General features: G+C 53.6%; 1 protein-coding gene across 1 annotated transcript in view; it reads left to right on the forward strand.

Moving 5' to 3' along the window:
• The first annotated feature begins 313 nt into the window (after nucleotides 1–313).
• ADGRA2 (adhesion G protein-coupled receptor A2) overlaps nucleotides 314–22542 on the forward strand; it is a 31752-nt gene continuing 9523 nt past the window's right edge. Inside the window, exons 1-8 of the mRNA XM_014536854.1 lie at nucleotides 314–343; nucleotides 4450–4515; nucleotides 4654–4709; nucleotides 10705–10776; nucleotides 20992–21063; nucleotides 21356–21427; nucleotides 21593–21664; nucleotides 21939–22102. Of these exons, the coding sequence (XP_014392340.1) occupies nucleotides 314–343; nucleotides 4450–4515; nucleotides 4654–4709; nucleotides 10705–10776; nucleotides 20992–21063; nucleotides 21356–21427; nucleotides 21593–21664; nucleotides 21939–22102 (604 nt within the window). The remainder of the gene's footprint in view (nucleotides 344–4449; nucleotides 4516–4653; nucleotides 4710–10704; nucleotides 10777–20991; nucleotides 21064–21355; nucleotides 21428–21592; nucleotides 21665–21938; nucleotides 22103–22542) is intronic.

The raw sequence follows: 22542 nt of genomic DNA on the forward strand, positions 1-22542 counted from the left end.
CCACTAGTGTTGAAGGGTCCAGACAGGCCTGACATTCCCCAGCCCACTCAGTTCTGGAGGAGGAAAATGCTTGCTGTGCAGAGTAGCTGGGCCAGTGGCATGTCCCCGCTGGGCCACACAATTCAGTTCCGAGAGGGGTATGTGTGTATACACTGGACCTTGTGGCTGTGCCCACACACCTGGGAAGGATGCTGTCTGTTTGTTGGGCTTAGGGAATCCTAAGGTACTGAAGGCAGAAAAAAGGGGGAGAACATGAAAAGGTGGCTTAGCGGTACACATCTTAGAATGATTTGGCAACTAATCCTTTCCAGCCATGGCTAATTCCCACCGACGCCACTCCAAGGTGAGAGCGGGGCCAACTCTGGGTGAGAATATATTGTGACAGGGTGGCAGCAGACATAACTGCCAGCTCATCTTCCCACACCACCCCCACAGGAAGGGCCCCCTTTCCTCCTAGGCCACTGACCTAGCTGGTTTAAGATCCCTTCCAAAGGAACAGCCCCCGGAGCCTGGCTGGACATCCCCACAGGGAGGGCAGACAGGCCAGGCCAGAGAAGACCCTGAGCGCCCTGGCCTATCCGCCTGGAGTGGGACTGGACCACAGTGACTTATTTCTTAGGTTCTTCCTCCCACCTCCCTCTACCCCCACATAATCCTGATCCTGATTGCTGCCCACCTCCCACCCACCCCCCACTCTCCACCCCACCATGCTGGCTCCTAAAGGAAAAAGAAGCCACGTTCTTCAGCAGAAGCGGGGCAGGATTCTCTCCCCTGGGCTCAGTCCCTCCAGCACAGCCATCCCTACCCCAGCGTGCATCTGGAGGGAAGAAGGAAGAGAGGCCTGGAAAGGGGCTGCCGCCTCAGCCTGGCAGCAAGGCAAGAGGCTAAGAGACTGAGAACCTCCTCCACACCCTCCCAAACTCCTCCTCCCTGCTCTTTTTCATTTTCCACACAAATTTCCCCTTTCACCTTTTTGCCTGTCACCTGGTGCAAACAACAGGACTCGAGCCAATAGTTTTTGCTGTGGCTTTATCCTCTCTCCTCCTCCCCTGCTTTCCTCCAGAGTGGCCACCAGATCCCAGACCCTCCACACACCACCCTGCTGAAAGGTCCTCAGGGGAAGTGGGACTCCGCCTTGGGAAGCCCAGCAGGCACTGGGTGCTGGGACTGTTCAGGCCAAGAAAGTGCTAGAGAAGGTGTCTGTCTGCAAAGACCCTCACTCAGAGAAGGCCTGCCAGCAGTTCAAAGGCTATTTATCTCACCCAAAGCCCTTCCACCTCCACCCTATTATCTCAACCTCTGCCTTCTGTTTTTGTAGACTGCATGCCCCCTCCCCACCCTCCACTTCCCCTCCCCCCTCTAATGGATTTTCATTCGCAGTTTTCCAGGAAAGCAGAACTCTTGGCTTCCTTCCTGATCCATCTGTCCCACCCCATCCCACCCCCAGTCTCGAGGCCCAGTCCACAGGACAGCTGTGGGCACTTATGCTCCTGTCCTTTATGGGGGAAGGTCCCAAAGGGGTGGCTTATTTCAGGGAGGACGTGGGTGTGGGGGGGAGATGCAGACCACTGTGGGCCTCCCACCCACCCCTGGGCAGCAGCTGACGGGCCTGTTCTCTGGTTCTCAGCTCTGGCAGTTAGAGTGAGGGGGAGGGGGCATTCTAAGGAATTCCAGGGAAGGACTGATAATAGATAACTGCCGAAGGAACTCTCCCAGGAGGACATCCCAGGATATCGGAGCAGCACCACAGAGGATACCAGCCAGTGTCATAAATTCCTAGACCATTTGCACTGAAAGGGGCCTTGGAGATCAGCAAGTCCAGCCCCCACTAATAGTCACCCGCTGGCTCACGCAGCCTCCGGATTGGTCAGGTTCTCCTAGCGGTCTTCTCAGCCAGGGACTCACCGTTCACCTGGCTAGACTTGAGACCCAGTGGACCCAAAAGCTGCTTTAAAAAACCCTGTTCCTTCCCAGCAGGACCCAGGCCCTTTTGACCTGGGAGCATTCCAAAGCTGGGTGGGGAAGGAGCCAGACTTGGGACAGGTCACTCAAATTCTCCCAGAGCCAACAAACCCTCATCCATTCAGCCTCCCAGTTTAGGGGAATGGAGGGGAGGGGGTGCCCTCCACATGGGGGGGGGGGGCATTTGTCACACAGATGTGCCTCGCCATGGCTGGGTCCCTTTGCTCTGAGTTTGGTGTTCTTCAGAAGCACCATGGGGGGAGGGGCGCCCCCTTCACAGCCCTTGCTCCAGCCCCAGGGAAGTGGTTCTTGAGCACCAGTCTCCCTCTGGACCTCCAGCTCTGGACTGCGGCCTCCCCTCAGTGCCCCTCACCCCAGCCACCAGGATCCAGTTAGGGGAGTTTGGGACAAAGTGTGCCAACTGCCATGCAACATAGCCTGAGGGGAGTGGAATGATGCTGGCTGGAGGGGCGGGCCCAGGCCAGCTTCCCCACCCCCTTCTCCTCCAGCCTCTTTCCCCCATATGGTTCTCATAAGGTCTGGGCTCAGAGACAGCAGCCAGAGGAAGTGGCTGTGTACAGAGAGCTTTTGTGAGGGGAGGAGGGGGGAGGGGGAGAGAGTGAAGAGAAAGAAGGAAAGAAAAGAGGGAAAAGCAGAAGTGGGAGGAGGCCAGGACACTCCAACACACTCCCTTACCCTCCAGTGGGGCAAGGTCTCAGCTGCAACACCCCATGTGGGGTTTGGGACCCAGCCCATCTGAAATGAGGGGCCCAGAGGAGTCTAAGTCCCTCCCTGACCCTTCCCACCTTCCTGCTAGAGGAGCTGGAAGTCTTGGGATCCCCTGCCCTTAGGGCTCCCCCACCCGTGCAGGATGTCAGGGCCCATGGTCCCATCTCAGGGTGAGCACGGGGCAGAGAACAGAGCCCTCTGGGGTTCACTGGTTGAGTCCTCATGGCACCAAAGAGACTGGGGAGGCCATGAGCTGAGCTCCAAAGACAACACATATAATTCAGCCGCCAGTGGATCCAGGACCCAGAATGGATTATTTGGCCTGAATTATTCAGAACCGGGGCACGAACCCAGCCATTCCTGATCCCCTAGGAATCCCTTTCTGCTGGCTACCATGGGTCATCCCTCAGTGTTGGGGTGGGGGCAGCAATCCCTAGCCTTAGGGGTGAGTCTGAGAATTTCCCCAAAGACAAAGGCAAACCAGTGTAATTTGAACCTAACCAGAAATTGACCCTTAAATTTGGGGTCATGTTTTTAATGGGAGAGAGTGTTTCTAAGTTTATGCCACATGGGAGTCATTGGGATCAGAACCCTTTCCTGAAGGAGAAAACGTTCCAGCCACCTCTGAGTCGATCCCTGGCCTTCCATTCAATGGGCTTTCCTCACCGAAGCCCAGAGAGGGGAGGGGAGTTCCCCAATGCCACACAGCCTGGACCTGGACTCCATTCCCTCACCATCCTGAGGTAGAGACTGCCCTGTGCCTCCTTGGGATCTGACTGAGAGCAGGGGAGGAGAGAGGAGGGAAATGGTCCTGGGCTGAGAAGCCAGAAGGAAAATCCGGTATCTGCTAGGAAGGGGCTGCTTAGAGGGGCTGTTTATTTTCATTCCCCCAGCCCAGCCGCTCTGTTCTATTTAGAGCTCAGACACTGACAGGACAAGGCTGCCTCCTCCCCTTCCTCCCTCCTGAGGGGGGGGAGGGGGGGCATCCTTCCCAAACTCCAGAACATTCCTTTGTTTTTAGGACTGGGTGACAGGGGTCGGGCAGCAGAGAAACTGGAGTTAGCTAACCTGGGCAGCCTCCCAGGGCCCATCTTTCCTGGCCCTGGGAGTGGGGAGAGGCAGATGGGGGAGCAAAGGGTGTGCAAGATGGATGGGGCCAGGTGAGGGGCAGGGGAACCAATCTGTCACAGAGGAGCCAGGAATGGGGGAGAGGGAGCAGCCTGAGGAGGGAGTTCCAGCCCGAACTTGAGGGGCCAGACATCTCCCAGCTGGGAAGGGAAGACTGAGCGCCCCCTCCCCCCAGGGCCCTTTGCCTGCTGGGAACTGTGTAGCGAGGCAGGAACCCTAGACTTCAGGCTCCCAGAGTCTCCATGTCCAGGATGGGAAAGGCCATCAAATATAAGGGGTGTGAGTCTTCAGTATAGACCCATCTTTTACAGAGAAGAAAGCCCCAAGAGAGGGGCTAGCCTGCCCAAAGTCACCAGGCTCCTAGCCAGACCCCAGGGCTCCTGGCCCAGTCAGCCTTTTCCCACACTGACCAATGAGATGTCATCCCTGGGGACAGCAGGGGAGATATGCTAAGGATTTGGGAGCCAGGAAAAGGGGGCACCCACCCCCAATGATAGCCTAACAAGTAAAAGTGTACTGAGGGAACCACTGTCATCACTCAGAGTATTTGAAATCAGACTCACCCAAAAAGAGTGGGACCAGGTTCTCTAAAGCATTCCTCCCAGTGTTTGCTCTCCCTCTCCCCCTCAGCTTCTGGACTATTCGCCTCCTATGGTGGCCCAGAAGAGCTGTACTTGGAGCCGGGTTAGCTCCAAAGTGAGCTCTGGCAAGACTGACTTGGGAGGGGGGTGGGGGGAGAGGTAGGAGGAAATTGCCTTCTGACTTGGGAAAACCAAGGTTCAGCATGAACTGTCTAACGATGACCCCACCTTCCCTGGACCCCTGTCCCTCCAGACACCCATCCATTCACTCAGCCAGTGCCTGCGCTGTGCCCAGCCCCAGGCCAGGAGGTGAGCGACCTGCTCTCTGCCCTCAGGGCCTTGGAGTCTTTTTGTGGAGACTGGATACAGACTCTCAAAGGAAGACAGGATCAGGGCCTCAGGGCTCCCAAGGAAAACTTCTGGGGTGGGAAGACGAGAGATAATTTATACTTATGTATAAACGACTGATAACAGATTGATCCTTTCAAGTTTACTTATATTTAAAAAGAAACTCACTTTCTTCACTCAAAATCTTGGCTCCCCAGTGGTGAGATTTGGGGCAATGTTTGGAGGAAGTGTTGAAGATGGATCGGAGTAACGTCCCAGCTTCCTCAAATCAGACGCACACAAACATTCCAGACACATCTCCTGTCTGACACATCTCCCTTCACCTTCCATGCATGGAAGAGTGTAGACACCCTGTCTCATTTATGCTCTCATTCACTGGAGTTCTAGTGTGCTGCGCAGGGCTGAGCACACAATTGGTGTTAGTGTAAGTTTGAAGAACACATGAATGAATGCCTAGGTGTGAATGACCACAGCTAGGTGCTGGGGTCCCCAAAATCCCCATCAAAGCACACTGGCCACCTACCACCAACACCTGCTCACCAAGACAGGGTGCCTTGTAGAGAGGATAGGTTAGAAAAAAGGAGACAAGAAAGCCCCATTCATAGAAGCCATTCCCAGACTGTTTTCTCTCTTGACCTTGACCTCAGGCCCTGCCTGGACAGCCCAGCTTCAAAGCTGAAGCCAGAGGCTGTCTCAGGACATGACCCTGTAAACCCTGGGGAAGGAAGGTCCTACCTGACTCTCCTGCTAACCAATAGGGGTTCAGGGCTGACTGGACAGACTTCCAGCCAAGGGACAGGATCACGGAAAGGAGAGGAGTGTTGATGTCCTCTCCAACATTTATGTCCCCTGCAGTCAGGCTGAGTGGACATGAAAGGCCGCCTTTAGCCTGAGGGTGTGCGTCAAAGCAGAGCCTGTGGACCAGAGGCAGTCTCACTTCTGGAGAACCTCCTGTCCTATCCCCCACATCAATGTGCTCCCCATCCTTCATGACACATAACGATTATGGCTAATTGACAGAGTATGATATTTGGTAATTATTTAGTTCATTACGCATTTATTCATTTCAATTTTGTAGCATTTATATTTCAGAGGCAGTGATGATTTTTGGGGTTTTAGACGTCTTTGTGAGCCCTGGAATTGCTCGAAGGCTCTGGGCACTGTACCTGCAGGAGAGGCTGGGAGTCTAGCATCACTTTGATGGTCAGGGTAGATTATTGGCCTAGGCCATTTTGGTGTCAGCAAGCAGACCACCTTCCTCCCCTCGCCGGTGGTCTCCCTGAGACACTGCTGAGGTGCCAGCGGCAGGTGTCGGAGACGGGGCCGTCACAGCCCAGAAAGCCTTGGTGATGGCCTAAATTCCAGGCTCAGACTCTAGAGAGCATAGATCCAGTGTCCAGACCTGTGGTCCTTGCATCTCTGTGTTGGGGTGGGTGTCTTACATGTATGACTCTTCCTGCACATGGGAGAACCATTTGGTTCAGGCAGCTGCTGGCCCCACGCCCTACGGAGTAGTGCCCACATGACCCCTACAGGGTCATCTTTGATGTCAGGCTGCGATCTGGTGAGTTCCTGTGGCTTCCCAGAGGCCACAGGGCCTCCCTGTAGACGCCAGCCACTCGCTCTCCTGGCCTCTAGCCTCATTAGTGGTAACTCTGCTTGCTTCTGTTCCCTAAAATAGGACCCTAGCTGGGAGACAGTTCTGAAATGGACTCAGCATGTCCCCTCTTCTTGGCCAGATTTCAGACTCTTGGGTAGAGAACAGGGGACTCCAGGGACTGGCTGCCTCTCTGTGAAAATGTGATGTTGGTTGGTAGATGGGGGGAGGGAAGGTAGGAAGAAAGAAGCTGAAGATGCTGGGCCACCCTAGGCCTGTGAGGTGGGGCTAGTGGTTGGGAGGGAAATCCACCTGGCTGGCTCCCAGTGCTGTTGCAGGGCCAGCGGCTGGTGCAAGCCCAGGAAATGTCTGTCTGGTAGTTGGGGGAAGGGGGTTGTTAAATGGGGCCAAGTCTGGCACTGTGTCTGCAACACTGGAAAGAACCGTGGGACTGAGGCTCCCCCTTCCCCGCCCGATTGTTGGGGCCACCCTGCCTGTCTTCCTCCCATGAGACAGCCTAGTGTGGTAGGAACACTTCTCTCCCCATTGGGCGAGGCTGTGTGTGTGTGTGTGTTCATCTAGCCCACTAGCAGCCTGTAACTGCCAGTTTCCTACCTGCCCATAACAACGCCAAACCCAAATCACTGCTCTCTCCTCCCTCACCAGACGCCCATGGGCACCTCCGGAGAAACAAACCGACAAGCATAATTGAAGCCATTCTCCGGAGAATCTGGGTCTAAAGTAAAATTTCTCAGCCCTGTCTAGGTTGTTAAGGCCAGAAGGTCCAGTTCTGGGTATCTGGGTATTGAATCATGCAGATGTCTGCCTGAAGTCTGTCCAAGGGCTGGGCATGCGGCAGGAGGGGCCCATTGGAGAAGGATGAAGTGTTGTTTGCTGGTGGCCTGCTTCTGTGGGTGGCTTAGAGGATGGGGGGTCAGGAACATGTTCCCTGCAATAGGAAAAAACACCTCATTTCAAGAGGTTGGACTTTGCACCCGGCTAGCCACACTGGAAGCTGCAGCTGACCCCTACCCTATTCTGCCTTCCCCTCCCCAGCACAACAGAGGCTGCCTCAGAGAGCATGCAGGGCCCTGGCCTGCAGGGGCTCTTGATTCAAGGTGGAGAGGGTTGGGATGCAAGAGCTGAGCTGATCTGGGCAAGAGGCTGGTCCTCACCTGCCTCAGGGGCTGGTCCCTGACCCTTTGCTCTGCTCCCATGCCACCCAGACATGCACACGCCACCCCACTTGCCTCAGTATCTCATGCAATCCAGACTTCCTCCTGGGGAGGTGCTGCCACAGGGAGACTAGATGAGGGTTAAAGCCACTAGTCACAGGTGGCCCCTGAGCACTTGTGATGTGGCTGGTCTTAATTGAGGTGTGCTGGAGGAGGAGCATACACATCAGATTCTGAAGACTTATTACCAAAAAAAAAGGAAAAGATCTCAGTAATTTTGTATATTAATTACATGTTGAAATGGTAACATACGGGTTAAGTGAATATTAAAATTTAATATTTTTATTTAATTTTTAAACTTTTAAAAAATGTGGCTAGAAAAACATTTAAAATCACATATGCAGCTTGCATTGTACCTCTATTGGTGAGCTCTGGGTTAAGTAATTTGGAGTTCAATGTTAAAAGCTAAAAAGTCTGGAGAATGTGGGATATTCCCCTCCCCCCTCAACACCATCTCTAGATGTGTCTCTAGACCAGTTCTCAAATTAGGATCCCAGGTTTTAATCTCAGGGATTTAGAGAATTTTTAAATACGGTATTCTGTTTTCAATTCAGTGATCTTTTAAAAATTCTTTTGCAGATGAATTTCAATTAGAAGGCATTTTCATAGGATAAGATTTTCATGTCTAAGGTCAATGTTTCTCAAATTGGAATCCTTGGACATTTTCTCAGGAAATCAGATACTTTTCCCTCCCTTGGACAGGTCCATACTCAACCCAAGTTTAAGAAATCATGTTCTCAGGCCTCCGGATTCGTAGATGGCACTGTGATCAACTGGCAGCTCTGTTCCTCTGTCTTTTCATACTTCCCACCTCTCCTCTTTGCCCCTCACCCCCCATCAGCATCCCCATCCTCTTCCTTTCCCAGGAACCCAGGGAAGGGACAGTCCCTGGGAGAGACCCCTGGGATTGCGGGGAGGCTAAAAGGGATGCCCTTTTCCCACCTTCTTCCTGACATTCCCTGACTTTCCTAAGGATACTGTGGGGCCTTCTTGCCTTCTCTAACTTTTGATGCAACCTCTGAAGCTCACACTTGGGGTGTATGAAGGGAATGAGCTGGGGAAGAGGCAGGCTTTTACTTTCATTCATTCATTGGTTGATATTCTTGGATATGCCCTGACCAGGGACTGAATCAAATACCTTGGCGTTTCAGGATAACACTCTAATCAACTGAGCTACCCAACCAGGTTCAAGGCAGGCTTTAATTTAAAAGTCACACCATCAAGAACCAGTCACTCACCCTGGCTCCATTAGGGCCTGAATGAGACCATTAGAGGCACTAAGAACTGACAAGACTATTTATGTTTGACCAGCACCACCTGTAATGTGAAATAAAACTATCTATCCTAATCCATAAAATGAGAAGAAAAGGGTTCATGAAAGTTCTAATTGCTCATATAGTGACTACTGTGATGTACTTTTGGAAATATCAAGATATCGGTGTGTGTGTGTGTGTGTGTGTGTGTGTGTGTGTGTGTGTGTGTGTAGCACCTTGGAAACCCAGCATCACACAAACCCCTCTCCCCCCCACCCAAACTCCTCCCCCACAGTCACCCTTCAGGCCCTACTGAGAAATGCCATTGTTGGAGGGACTGCTAGGTGTTAGGTGGGGACTAGAAGGACAGGAAGGGTCTATTTGGAGAGGGATGGAGGGAGGAAGGAGATGAGGGCTCCACCCCTTCCCGCTGACCCAGAACCCTTCCACTCTTGCCTCCATGCTGGCCATTGTCTGTTCTCCAGAGCCTCTTGGAGTAAGTGGGATGTCAGATGTCTGGGGTCCTCTCACTGCCCTGTTGATATAGTCACCCACCCACTCCCAGTGAGCTTTGGGGCAGAACTCTTTGACAGCCCCTCTCATGCCTGGATCAGCCACTGCCCGCTCCCTTACTGTCCAGCTCTGAGGCTGCCCACTCAAGAGAAGTCCCAAGGCCTCTACCTTTGGCCTTCCCAGGTCCAGAGGGAGCAAAGAAGGGAAACCTTTGCCTCAGCCCAAGGCAGGCAAGAGTTGGGGTTGAGGCTCATTAAAGCGTTTAATAAGCAATTAACTCAAGAGATGAGCCCTTTGGCTGGTCTGAAACTCCCTCCTCCCAGTGGGGTTCCTGGCAGAGAAAGGCTGAGTGGGTGGGCGGAGTGGGTTCACACAGTTGGCTGGGGCCTCTTTCCTCCTCCCCTCAATACAAATGAATAAATAAACAGCTGGGGCGGGCAGAAAGGCTGAGGCCCCGGGGAAGCCCAGGGCTCCTTCCATTTTCTGTTAAGGCTGCAGACAGGTTTAGGGAGGCAAGGGCACTCGGGGGCCCTCCAAATTGGGGCCTTTTCCGGGCTGGTAGCGTCCCCTTCAGGTGAGATCCTCAGCTCACAGAGAAAGTGCTGGAGACCCCAAGAAGGGGCAGCTCCTCCCATCTGCCTCCACTCCTACTGGGCTTCCTGTTCCACCTGCCAGAGCCCTGACCCAATCCAGGTCATTCCTCACCTCTGTCCTCAGGATATTGGGCTTAGGGCTTGGGCTAGCTAGACAGAGCTGTGGAGGGCTGGAAGGGGGCGCTAGGGGCTGAACCCGGAGGTTCCAAGATATAAAGGAGCATTGCAACTTCACATCTATTCACCTACCCACGTGCATACAGAGTCCTAAGTCAGACCCAGGCTGTAGGGCAGTAGTTCTCAACCTTGGCTGCACATTAGAATCACCTGGGAATCTTTTTAATATCCTGATTTCTGGGCCTCATCCTCCGGAAATTCTGTTTCTTTGTTATGGGGTGGGGCCACACACCCCATAACAAAGAAACAGAATTTCCGGAGGATGAGGCCCAGAAATCAGGATTTTAAAAAGATTCCCAGGTGATTCTAATGTGCAGCCAATGTTGAGAACCACTGCCATAGGGGGACCCAGGGCAGGTGAAATGCCTGATTTGGGGCTCACTGTTGACTAGTCTGCCTGAACCATTTGCTGGCTCCTCCCTATGGTCTCCTGGAGCTGGTGGTGGTCTGCTGCCTTGCACAACTTTAGGTGGTGCCATTTATACAGAATGCAATGTGGCTGTAATTGTGAAACTGGCTCCCCACTCCATCCACACTTTCCAGCTGTAACAGCACATTCTGCTATCTGTGTTCTCCCTCTGCCTTCAGGCTCTTGAGCAACAACAAGATCACTGGGCTCCGGAATGGATCCTTCTTGGGACTGTCCCTGCTGGAGAAGTTGTAAGTGCTGGGACGAGGTGGGCCGGAGGTGGTGCATTATGGTCATGGGCAAGTTCAGGAAGGATGAGGAACGCTGGTTGCTAAGGGACCCCACAACCCAGGACCTGCTGGCCAAGAGTCAGACCCACTAGGACCCTGCCCAGGACTTGACTCCCAGGTGGAAGGCAGAGAGGGGTTGGTCTGAGAGAAAGACCAGCTCCTTCACCAGTGACAGCAGAGAGAACTAGAGAAACCTCGCTGGTCTAGGCAGGGAGGAGCTAAGGGAAGCTCATTAACGCTCTTTAATGAACAATTAGCTACGAGGGCTGAGCCTCTTAGTTGGCCAGAAGCCTCTGCCTCCTCCCAGCTGGAGGCCCAGCATAAAGAAAGGGCTGAGGCAGGATTTAGTGTGATTGGGACCTCTTTCCTCCTTCCCTAAAAACAAATCAACAAACAAAGCCCTGAGGGGCCAGAGTCCTGGGCCGAGGGTGGGGATAGGGGTCACATCGAAATCTCCATGTACCCACACCCCTCCTCCCTAGTTTAGAGCTGCAGCTTCCATCTGTCCATCCGCCCTACAGACCCAGGCAGGCTGGGGTTGGACTCAGGAGGGCCCTGCTAGCCCACAAGAAACTTCTTCCCAGAGTTGGGAACTTGACCCGGTCATGGGCAAGTCACTTAACCTGCCAGATGAGGGGATTGAACCAACCCCTCTGTCAGTTTTCTGTTGAGTTGGCGTACTCCAGGATCCACAGCCTGTATGACAGCTCTGGGTCCTGTCTCCTCCACAAAAGACCTGGCCTCCCATCCTACTTGGAGACTGAGCCCCCCCTTCCATCTGCCCCTCCTCAAACCCCTCTCTCCCATCTCTGCTGCCACCCTTCTGGGCATTCCCAAGTCCTCCAACAGGGCCCCTGCCCCCTCTAGTACCATTTTGCCTAAAAGGCTTGCATCAGTGCAATGGAGGATACAAAAGAATAAGGCGGTAAAGACCCAAAGAGATGACAGTCTAGGGGAGACCACAGACAAGGCCATATGTATTAGAATTAAGTAGGATAGGGTTTATGTACGTCAAGTCCAAAAGAAGGATCAGTGAAGGCTGGAAAGTTCAAGGGGAATAGAGATGCAGTAACTACATGACAAGGAGTTTAGATCTTTAACCAGGACAACAACCTTATGAGGTTGTCTCTATTACACCCACCTCACAGGGGAAGGGAAAGCCTCTCCTCCAACCCCCGCTCCCCACGCGGTGAGGAAAGCTTGATTAGTGGTTTGGTTGGTGGGGGTGGGGAGGCAGAGCATGTTCTGTCTGATCTGGGCCATTCTAGGCGTGGGAGGGGGTCTTGGGATGTTGACCTTAGCGTCGACACAGCTCTGTGACCATCTGATCCGCTGCTCTGCAGCTCACAAACAGGGTGGTCCAGGCAAGGAGAAAGAGCTGCCACCGAGCTGTTATTTAATGTCTCCTTGGGCACCAACAAACAGGGCAGGTTTTATCTTCCCTGAGCAGTTAGCATTTGGGAGTCCGATTCCTCTGCTCAGCCCAGGCGCAGTCTTAGAGGGCCGACTGGCAGGAAACCAGACTCTCCTTCCAGGATCTTTGGGAGGAAGACAAACCGCAGCTGCCTCTCCAGCCCTTTGCTTTGCTCCACAAGGGCCAGTCACCGCCCAGAGACGTTCTCCCTTCTCTCAGCACAAGCAAGCGCCGCTCTGAGCCTCTCGTGGCCTCACTGACATCTTCCCATCCTTACCCTTTCGGTTGATCAGTCAGAGACCCACTGGGTCTGCCCCCTCCTCATCCTTCAATCTCATGAGGATAGAGTTCTGATGAAGATGAAAAGATGGCCTTTTTCTTCCCACCCATGTCAACATACTGAGTCAGATGCCCCTCCTCAGCACTGGGACTCTGGTACCACACAGCAGGTGCATGCAAAGCATGGGAGGCAATCCGAGGAAAGTGGGAGAATAGTCCAGGAACAAGGACTAAATCCTGAGTCATCTGAGGTGGAAGGGGTGCTGGGCAGGAGGAAGAGCCCTCAGGGCCCAGTTTGAGCCCCTGCTCTGATAGGAATCATTCTAGTCATTCATTCTAGAGAATTTTATTGAGCCCCTTTACTTATTTTATTATTCATTTATATATCACAAATCTCCCTTATGTATGTGCAAAGCTCTGTCCTAGGCATTGGGAGTGAACACAATAGACCAAGTGCCTGCCCTCATGGAACTTACCCTCTCTTGATGGGACCCAGAAAATAGCAAATAAATGTATATTATGTCAGGAGACAATAAGTGCTACAAAGCAAAACGAATCAGGGTAAGGAGGATAGAAAGCAATTGGGGGAGTGGGCGTTTTATGTCGTGAGGTCAAGAAAGGCCTCGCTGACAAGGTGACTGGGCCTGAGACTCAAGGGATGGGGGAATGGGAAAAATCAGAAGGCTAGCAAGAGCAGCAGTTGGCAAGGCCCTCGCGACCAGAGTATGCCTGGCGAGTCTGAGGAACAGAAGGGCATTGTGACTGGGAATTGGTCAGAGATGAGGTCAGAGAGATGCAGAGGTAGGCCCCAGGTTTGGGGCCTCAGTTTCCTCATCTGTGAAAAGGGGGGTGGTGGGGATAGGGTGATTTGTAAAGTGCATTATGGATTTAAAATTCTATGATCCTGTGTGTGTGTGTGTGTGTGTGTGTGTGTAATATCCACAAGTGCTGCATGTGAAGGAAAAGATCAAAGAGCAAAGTGATGTGGCCCATTATTCCAAAGGAGGGGAGACCTCTGGGCCGAAGGATGGAGAGGCAGTGCAGGGGCTGGAGGACCCAGGGTCTCCATCCTGGTTGATCACGACTATATCAGTTGGGATTCTCCAGAGAAGCAGAATCAGTCGGAGATGCGTGTGTGTGTGTGTGTGTGTGTGTGTGTGTGTATCTTTATATAACATACTAGAGGCCCGGTGCATGAAATTTGTGCACTTGGGGAGCCCTCAAGCCCTCATTCGAGAGGGTGCAGGCCAGGCCGAGTGACCCTACCAGTGCACGATTGGGGCCAGGGAGGGATGCAGGAGGTTGGCCAGCCGGGGAGGGACCGCGGAGGGCTCCAAGGCATGTCCGGCCTGTCTCGCTCAGTCCTGATCAGTCGGACCCCAGCAGCAAGCTAACCTACCGGTTGGAGCGTCTGCCCCCTGGTGGTCACTGAATGTCATAGTGAGCGGTTGAGCAGCCTTAGCATATCATTAGCATATTACACTTTGATTGGTTGAATGGCAGACTGGACGACTGGACACTTAGCATATTAGGCTTTTATTATATAGGATAAATAAATTGTTTTATTTTATTTCTTTATAAAGAAATTTATTTTAAGGAAATGGCTCACATGATATGAGGGCTGGCAAATCCAAAATCTGTAGGGCAAACCCACAGGCTGGTAAGTCAGGCAGGAGTTGATGCTATAGTCTTGAGACAGAATTTCTTTTCAGCTTTTGCTATTAAGGCCTTCAACTGATTGGATGAGGCCCACCACATTATCAAAGGTAATCTCCTTTATTTAAAGCCAGCCGATGTGGTTAACATCTACAAAATGCCTACACAAACACCTTCAGATTAGTGTTTTGATTAAGTTACTGGGTGCTATAGCCTGGCCTAGTGGACACATAAAACTAATCATCACAAACACTATCCCACTATCTCAGAGATGGGAGAGGGCCTGGGCCCCCGCTCCTGGAGACGCTAATTCATTAGGTTGGAAGGGGCCTGGGAATTTCTTACAAGGTATGCAGGCAATTCTCATGCTCATCTGGGGTTGGGAACCAGTGGACCAGATGACCCGAAGACTGTGGGCCTATTCATCACAAACGAGACGCCGTGGCCTGGCGTGCAGTTGGTGCCAGGAAACACTGATCTCTCTGTCCTGTCAGGCTGAGACGTCCAGGCTTGGGCAGCCGAGCCCATGGCAGCTTAACATCCCACAGTCCAGTGCAGCAAGTCCTGTGGGAGGGTTGGGGCCTCGACTAATAACTGAAGTAGTAGGTCTGGGCTGCTCCAGAAAATGCTGGCAGTGCCTCCCTGTGCCGAGGGCTCCTCTGCCTCTGAGAATGGGTCCAGTGTAAGCGTGTGGGGGGAATAGGCCAGCCTGCTCCCTGTTTCACAATGTAGGACCCTGAGGCTGGGGAGGGGACAGAAAGGGCTAGGAGTGGGAATGTGCCGGAGTTGATCTCATGGGAGTACCCATGCTCCAGAGAAGTTGGGGGCAAAGGTGAGGATGAGGATGCAGGGGACACACCTTTATCAGCCAGGCAGGATAGACAAGAAACCCTGGAAGAGGGACCAGCAGAGGCAGTTCCTGGTCAGCCCAAGGAGTGTATAGAAGGGCCCAGACATGGGCGAGGCCCCCCTCTCTGGATTCCACAACCCCTCAGTGTGGGCCAGCCTGTTTGTTGCCCAGAGGAAGGATTTCTGGGATGGGGATGGGCAGGCTAGGAAAGGGCCTAGAGCTTTACTCTGGGATTGAATCATGCCTTTGCCATTTACCTTTTGGGTGCCTCGGGTTCCTCGCCTGGAAAATGGGGCAATGCATGTTTCCCTGACAGGTTGTCATGGGATGCGTTCCTCTAGGGCAGTGGTTCTCAACCTTCCTAATGCCGAGACCCTTTAATACAGTTCCTCATGTTGTGGTGACCCCCAATTTCATTGTTACAAATTGAACATAATTAAAGCATAGTGGTTAATCACAAAAACAATATGTAATTATATATGTGTTTTCCGATGGTCTTAGGCGACCCCTGTGACAGGGTCGTTCGACCCCCAAAGGGGTCTCGACCCACAGGTTGAGAACCGCTGCTCTAGGGAGAGAGCCCGGGACAGCAGGGACTTCCAGGCAGTAGATGGCAGTTCCCTTCTCCCCGGAAGAGTTCCAAGTTACAAGATGTTATACGCCCCCTCGTTGCGTGGGATTGTCCAGAGCTCCCGGCCTGCAGCTGGCAGTCTTGTAGATGAAATGGAGGTGCTGAATGCACTAGGGCTGGCCCATCCCTCTGGTGCCTCGCCTCTCGGCCCAGATCCCCCACCATGCGCAGTCAATGGGGAGCAAGCCACTGCGCGGCTTCCCGGGGCTCCGAGGGCGCCCCAATCACAGTGAGAGCCCTGGACCAAGTGGGCCACAGGGCACACAGCCCCGGAAGAGGCCGCGAGAGGAGGCTGGCGTGCGAGCGGGTGGCTGCGTGGACACCGCCCCCAGAGGCTGTGCGCTCGGAGGGAGGGCCCGGGGCGGGGAGCCGCGCAGCCCCAGGATGATTTGTCATTGCCTAATGAGATTAATAAGCCCGGGGGGCTGGTATGCGGGGGGATGGGCTTCTCATTAGAAGCAGATGGTCATGGGAATGGTGGCAAGTGGGGTCCGGGGGTGGAGCGCCGCTCACCCGCCAGGTGGTTTCCATTAATCTGTAGGCGGGGCCAGGGGGCGCGGTCCCTCCTCCCCTTCCCACCCCCCTGACTTGGGGAGGAATGCGGCGGGGAGCTGCCCTAGGCTCTGGCGCAGCCGAAGGCCCAGAAGGGAGGCTGATGGGTTCAGGGACAGCCCTCCCGCTTGCTGTTATAGCTCCATGTCTGGCACAGGGTATGTGCTCAATAAATACCTGTTGGATGATATCAGAGATGAGAGGGGCCTGGGGCTTGGGGGTGGGAGGGAGGCTAGGACCATCTTGGCTTTCCTCCCGGCCACCAGAACCTCTCCCTCTCCCGTCCCCCCACCCCCAAACAGCCCCTATACCTACGGGGGTGTTTTAAGCCCCTTCTCAGCCAGGCCCCGCTTTCTAGTGAACCCTGGAAGTCCTGGAGGGCTCGGAGAGAGCTGCTCTGCAGCCTCGAACCAATAATTTGGTTTTCAAACCCACAAGCAGGGAGGTCTGCAGGGGCCGGAGGGAGCCAACTTTGTGCCGCCCCACCCTGTCCAAACGTGGTGCGCGCGCACGCACACACGTACACAAACACACACACACACACACACACACACACAAACGTACACATGCACACTGTTACACAAACTCACGCTCAATCTCTCTTGACAGTTTTAGTGAGATATAATTTACATACCATAAAGTTTGTCCAGTTAAAGCATTCAATCCAATGGTTTTTAGTATATTTACCCAGTTGTGCAATCATCATCATAATCTAATTTTAGAACATTTTCATCATCCCCAAACCTTGAATCATTAGCAGTCACTCCCTATTTCCCAGCCCTAAGCAACCACTAATCTACTTTCTGTCTCTGTAGATTTGCCTATTCTGGACATTTCATATACATGGGATTATGTGTTTTTTTGTAACTGTTTTTTTGTAACTTGCACTTAGCATAATGTTTTCAAGGCTCATTCATATGATAGCATGTGTCAGCACTTCATTCCTTTTTATGATCGAATAATATTTCTTGTGTGCCTATAGCACATTTTTGTTTATTCATTTATCGGTTGATGGACATTTGAGGTTTTTCCACGTCTGGGCTTATTGTGAATAATGCTACTATGAACATTCCTGTCCAGGTTTTGTGTGCGGATGTATGTTCACTTCTCTGGAATATCCACCTAGGAGTGGAATTGCTGGGTCGCATGGTTACTCTAACTGTCATACTGTTTTTCCAAAGTGGCTGCCCCATTTACACTCCTAGCAATAATGTACAAGGGCTCCAATCTTTCCACATTTTCATCACCACTTGCAGTTGTCCTTTTTTAAATATATTTTTATTTATTTCGGAGAGGAAGGAAGAGGGAGAGAAAGAAACATCAGTGATGAGAATCATTGATCAGCTGCCACCTGCACGCCCCCTACTGGGGATCGAGCCCACAACCCAGGCATGTGCCCTGACAGGGAATTGAACCATGACCTCCTGGTTCATAGTTTGACACTCAACCACTGAGACACCCTGCTCAGGCTTGTCTGTCTTTTTTATTGGCTGTGAAGTGGCATCTCATTGTGGTTTTGATTTGCATCTCCTTAATGACTAACAGTGTTGAGCACCTTTTCATGCATTAATTGGTCATTTGTATATCATCTTTGAAGAAATGTCTATTCAAATCCTTTGCCCATTTTTCCATCTGGGTTGTCTTTTTATAACTGAGTTGTAAAAGTTCTTTTTTTTAAAAAAAACTTTTTTTTAAAGTATATTTTATTGATTTTTTACAGAGAGGAAGGGAGAGAGATAGAGAGTTAGAAACATCGATGAGAGAGAAACATCGATCAGCTGCCTCCTGCACATCTCCCACTGGGGATGTGCCCGCAACCCAGGTACATGCCCTTGACCGGAATCGAACCCGGGACCTTTCAGTCCGCAGGCCGACGCTCTATCCACTGAGCCAAACCGGTTTCGGCTGTAAAAGTTCTTTATAAATTCTGGATAGAAGTCCCTTATCAAGCATATGATTTATGGAAATATTTTCTCTCATTCCATGGGTCGTCTTTCACTTTCTTTTTTAAAGAATATTTTTTTTATTGACTTCAGAGAGGAAGGGAGAGGGAGAGAGAGCTAGAAACATCAATGATGAGAGCGCATCATTGATCGCTGCCTCCTGCATGCCCCCTACTGGGGATCGAGCCTGCAACCCGGGCATGTGCCCTTCAGAATAGAACCCGGGTCCCTTCAGTCCACAGGTTGACGCTCTATCCGCTGAGCCAAACCAGCTAGGGCACCTTTTACTTTCTTAATGGTGTCCTTTAAAGAGCAAAAGTTTTAATTTTTTATTAAATCCAACTTATCCATCTGCTGTTTTGTTGCTTGTGCTCACACACGCACTCTTACGCACTCAGCTTCCTGAGTTTCTATTTTCCCCAGAAGGGCAGAGGATATGATTTGCTCCCAGAAACACACACACACACACACACACACACACACACACACACACACACACTTCAGCCATGGGTGGGGGTGTCCTTCTACTCCATATTGACATCGATACAGGGAGAGGAGTGTGCTGAGTCAGGGGAGCCTGGTCTGGGTTGGGCAAGTGGTTTGGGGGAAGGGAGGCTCCATCTGTACCCTGCACCTCCTCCAGGTTCCAAGACCACAGCTCTGTGGAAGCAAAGGGCAGAGAGATGCCACATCACAGAAACATCTGTGCATCCTCATGACCTCATCTAAGAAATGAAGGGATCAGATTAGACAACCCAGAGCAGGGGTTCCTCACAGCCCCTGAAATCATATGCACAATGTTGGGTGTATGCATTTTTCTGGGGTGGGAGTCCATCCTCAAATTTTCAAAAAGATGTGCTTAGCGATTACGGTGCAGAACCACCGACCTATGAGGGCCTCATAGGTCTGAAGAAATTACCCAAGTTCTGGCGGAGTGTCCCTTCCTGCTGCTGGGGAGGGACCAGGGACCAGGGACAAGGGACCAGATCCCATGGGGCTGTCAGAGCTCAGCCCAGGTCCGTGCCCCTCAGGAGAGGACCCAGGACTACTGGTCTGGGCGAGCAGGCCACCTCCCAAGGGCACAGGAGGGGCTGCCTTGGTCACCCAGGAAGCCACTCTGCGGGTGGGAGGCGAGGGGGAAGGAGTGCCAACACTTGGTGGAAGCTCCCCTGTCAGTAGCCCCGGCCTGGCTGGGCTGCAGGAAGTCCAGGGCAGGAAAGCGCTGGGGCGAGCGGCCGGCCGCCTTGCTCCCATCTGCAGAGCATCAGTGGGGCAGGCGGGTGGGGGTTCCCGAGGAGAGGAGGGCCGGAGGAAATGAGAATAAACACAAGCGAGCTAGAGGGAAGGGGCGGGGGGCTGCAGCCTCAGCCCCTTGGCAGCCCATGAAGGGAAGTGACACAATGAGGAATGTGTTTCCCTCTGCCGTCCCCTGCAGGGGGGTGGGATGCAGAGCCCTGAGAATGGCCAGACCCCAACAGGGGCCAGGGGGCACACGCTGGAATAGCATCGGAGGGGGGGGCGTGAGGGCGAGGGTCTGGGCAGCAAAAGGGGGCTGACAGGCAGGAAGGACAACCCTGGGTCCTCTCCAGCCTCCACTCCGCAGGGTGTTCCAGGGCTTGCGTGCTTGCACGTCCCCTGCGTGTGCCCAGCCTGAGGCACCTCCCAGCACGCCTGCGTATGGAGGCCTTTCCCTTGGGAAGCTGACCCCTTCTGGTGGCTTCCTTCTTTCCCAAGGGACTCGGGGCTGTGGAGGCTGGCTGAGTCCTTGGTATGAGAGGAAGCTGGGGTATGAGGACCCTGGGCCATAGTGTTTCATTGCTCTCTCTCTCGCGCTCTCTCTCTCTCTCTCTCTCTCTCGTGTGTGTGTGTGTGTGTGTGTGTGTGTGTGTGTGTGTGTGTCCAACTGGGATGGTCAGTGGGAAAACAGGCCCCCTGGTGGGAGGGCACCTCCCCATCCTGGACACCCATTTCCTCTCCTCCCAGCAGGGAGCTGGCTCCATTAACCCCCTCCTGCCCGCAATCGAGAGCTGTCCCTGAGGCTTTGGCAGGAGAGTCTGTCCCTCATTCTGGGCTGGAGAGTGGCAGGGGCTCCACTACCTTCCATCCCGGCTGTGCCCTGCTGGAGCTCAGCCCGGAGTGGTACTTCCCTTGCCACCTTCTCTCAGCCTTGTGCCTCCTCGGAGACCCTGGGGGGAGGCGGGCACAGGACTGAGCAAACCTCCGCCCTGAGGGGCCAGGCCCTCGGGTGATTTATGGCCTTGCCTTGGAGTCCGGGGCCCTGCGACCAGGTCAGCATCCATGCAGTCATCAACCCGCTGCCTGACCTGTTTCCTCACTTGTCAGCTGGAGAGACTCGCAGGATAGCCATGAAACACCTCCGACAGCCAGGCAGGGGGAGATTCCATCTTTGCAGAGCACTTTACAAAAGACTGCAACACCCATTTTGAAATGATTCTCACAACCTCCCCATGAGATACTCAGGGCAGCGCAGAGGTGGAACCAAGGCCTCCCAACCCCGAGCCCAGTGCTCTCACTTCTTGTTCACATGCTCTGCTTCCTGCTTCCTCATCTGAGGCCCTGGCATCCCTTCTCCTGGCATCTACGTCCTCGCTCGTCTTCCTGACCAAGTACCCCTTACGCCAGGCAGGAGGCTGCAGAGACGGGTTTGAGGGGCAGGGGCCTTCATCCAGCTTCCCAGCCAGTGCTAAGGAGTGACGGGATTTAGGAGGAAACTGAGTCCCAGCACTTCCTGTGATAGTGAGGCTACCGGGCCCCAGGGGAGCGAAGGGAGGGGAGCGGGGGTTGGGCAGAGCCCGAGAGGTAAGAGGGCCTCCCCACTTTCCTCCCGCAGGGACCTGAGGAATAATGTCATCAGCACCGTGCAGCCCGGTGCCTTCCTGGGCCTGGGGGAGCTGAAGCGCTTGTAAGTGGCATGTCCTGCCCCCAAACCTCCCAGCCCTCCCGTTATCCCTGCAGAGAAGGTCCCATGGATCCCATGAGCAACCACCCCACCTACTCACCCACATCCCTTCTTCTCACCCACCCATAGCGGCCCCCCTCCCCGCACAGCATCCTGGCTGGGGGCAAAACTTTGAACCCCCAACCTCATCTCCTTTTTCACTCTGCTTCCCACACAAGCCACACTTGTGTGTCCCTCCCAAGCGGCTCTGTGTGCAACCACGTGGCCTGCTGAGGTTGTGTGTGTGTCTTTCTAGAGATCTCTCCAACAACCGGATTGGCTGTCTCACCTCGGAGACTTTCCAAGGCCTCCCCAGGCTTCTCCGACTGTGAGTGAGGGGCGAGGGGCGAGGGAAGGTTCACCCCAAAGGACGGTTAGGGAGGAGGAAGGCAGCTCCAAACCCTTACAGGTCCCTGCCTGCTCTTCACTCCCCGCTCCTCCCTCTAACGCCAGGAGACCCTAAGATAGGCTCACTGTTCCCTGTCCCCTGCAGAAACATATCTGGAAACATCTTCTCCAGTCTGCAACCTGGGGTCTTTGATGAGCTGCCAGCCCTCAAGCTTGTGTGAGTATCTTTTCCCAGCCCAAGGACTCAGACCCCGCTTCGTTCCTCTGCCCTGGAGGGAGGCACCTGGGCACCTGACCACAGTGGCCAGCCTGTGAGTAGGCAGGACAGACAGTGGCTGAGACTCCACCATAGTTGCCTTCCCATGATTGCTGGGCCGGTGCACAGGTACCCACGTTTGCCCTCTCCAGCTCAGTCCCTCCCTGGGACTCCATCCCCACTCCGGGAGCCCACACTCCTCTGCTCCAGTCTGTGCCCTCTACCCACTCTGCAGGGACTTCGGCACCGAGTTCCTGACTTGCGACTGCCGCCTGCGCTGGCTGCCGTCCTGGGCCCGGAATCACTCCCTGCAGCTGTCCGAGCACACGCTCTGTGCCTACCCCAGTGCCCTGCACGCCCAGGCCCTGGGTGGCCTCCAGGAGGCCCAGCTGCGCTGCGGTGAGCAAATCCTCAGCCTGCACACCTGCCCGGGACCCTGCCCACCCCTCGGGCCCAGGCTCCCTCCTGAAGGGCCTGGCCGCCTCCAGGCTCCCTCAGCAGGAAGTGTTCCTGGGTGGTGGGCAGGTTCTCCCCGGCATCCTTTCCCTCAGATCCCACTGGGGGTCACCTTCCATCAGCTTTTCTAAACTTCCCTTGGGCCTGCTGCTTTATGTTTTCATCTGGGGTGCTGTGTGCTGTGGAAACGAGAACTTTTACTAGTTTGTTCTAAACCAGTGGTTCTCAACCTTCTGGCCCTTTAAATACAGTTCCTCATGTTGTGACCCAACCATAAAATTATTCTCGTTGCTACTTCATAACTGTAATGTTGCTACTGTTATGAATCGTAATGTAAATATCTGATATGCAGGATGGTCTTAGGCAACCCCTGTGAAAGGGTC

This window comes from Myotis brandtii, unplaced genomic scaffold (assembly GCF_000412655.1).
Source record: "Myotis brandtii unplaced genomic scaffold, ASM41265v1 scaffold103, whole genome shotgun sequence".
Lineage (NCBI taxonomy): Eukaryota > Metazoa > Chordata > Mammalia > Chiroptera > Vespertilionidae > Myotis > Myotis brandtii.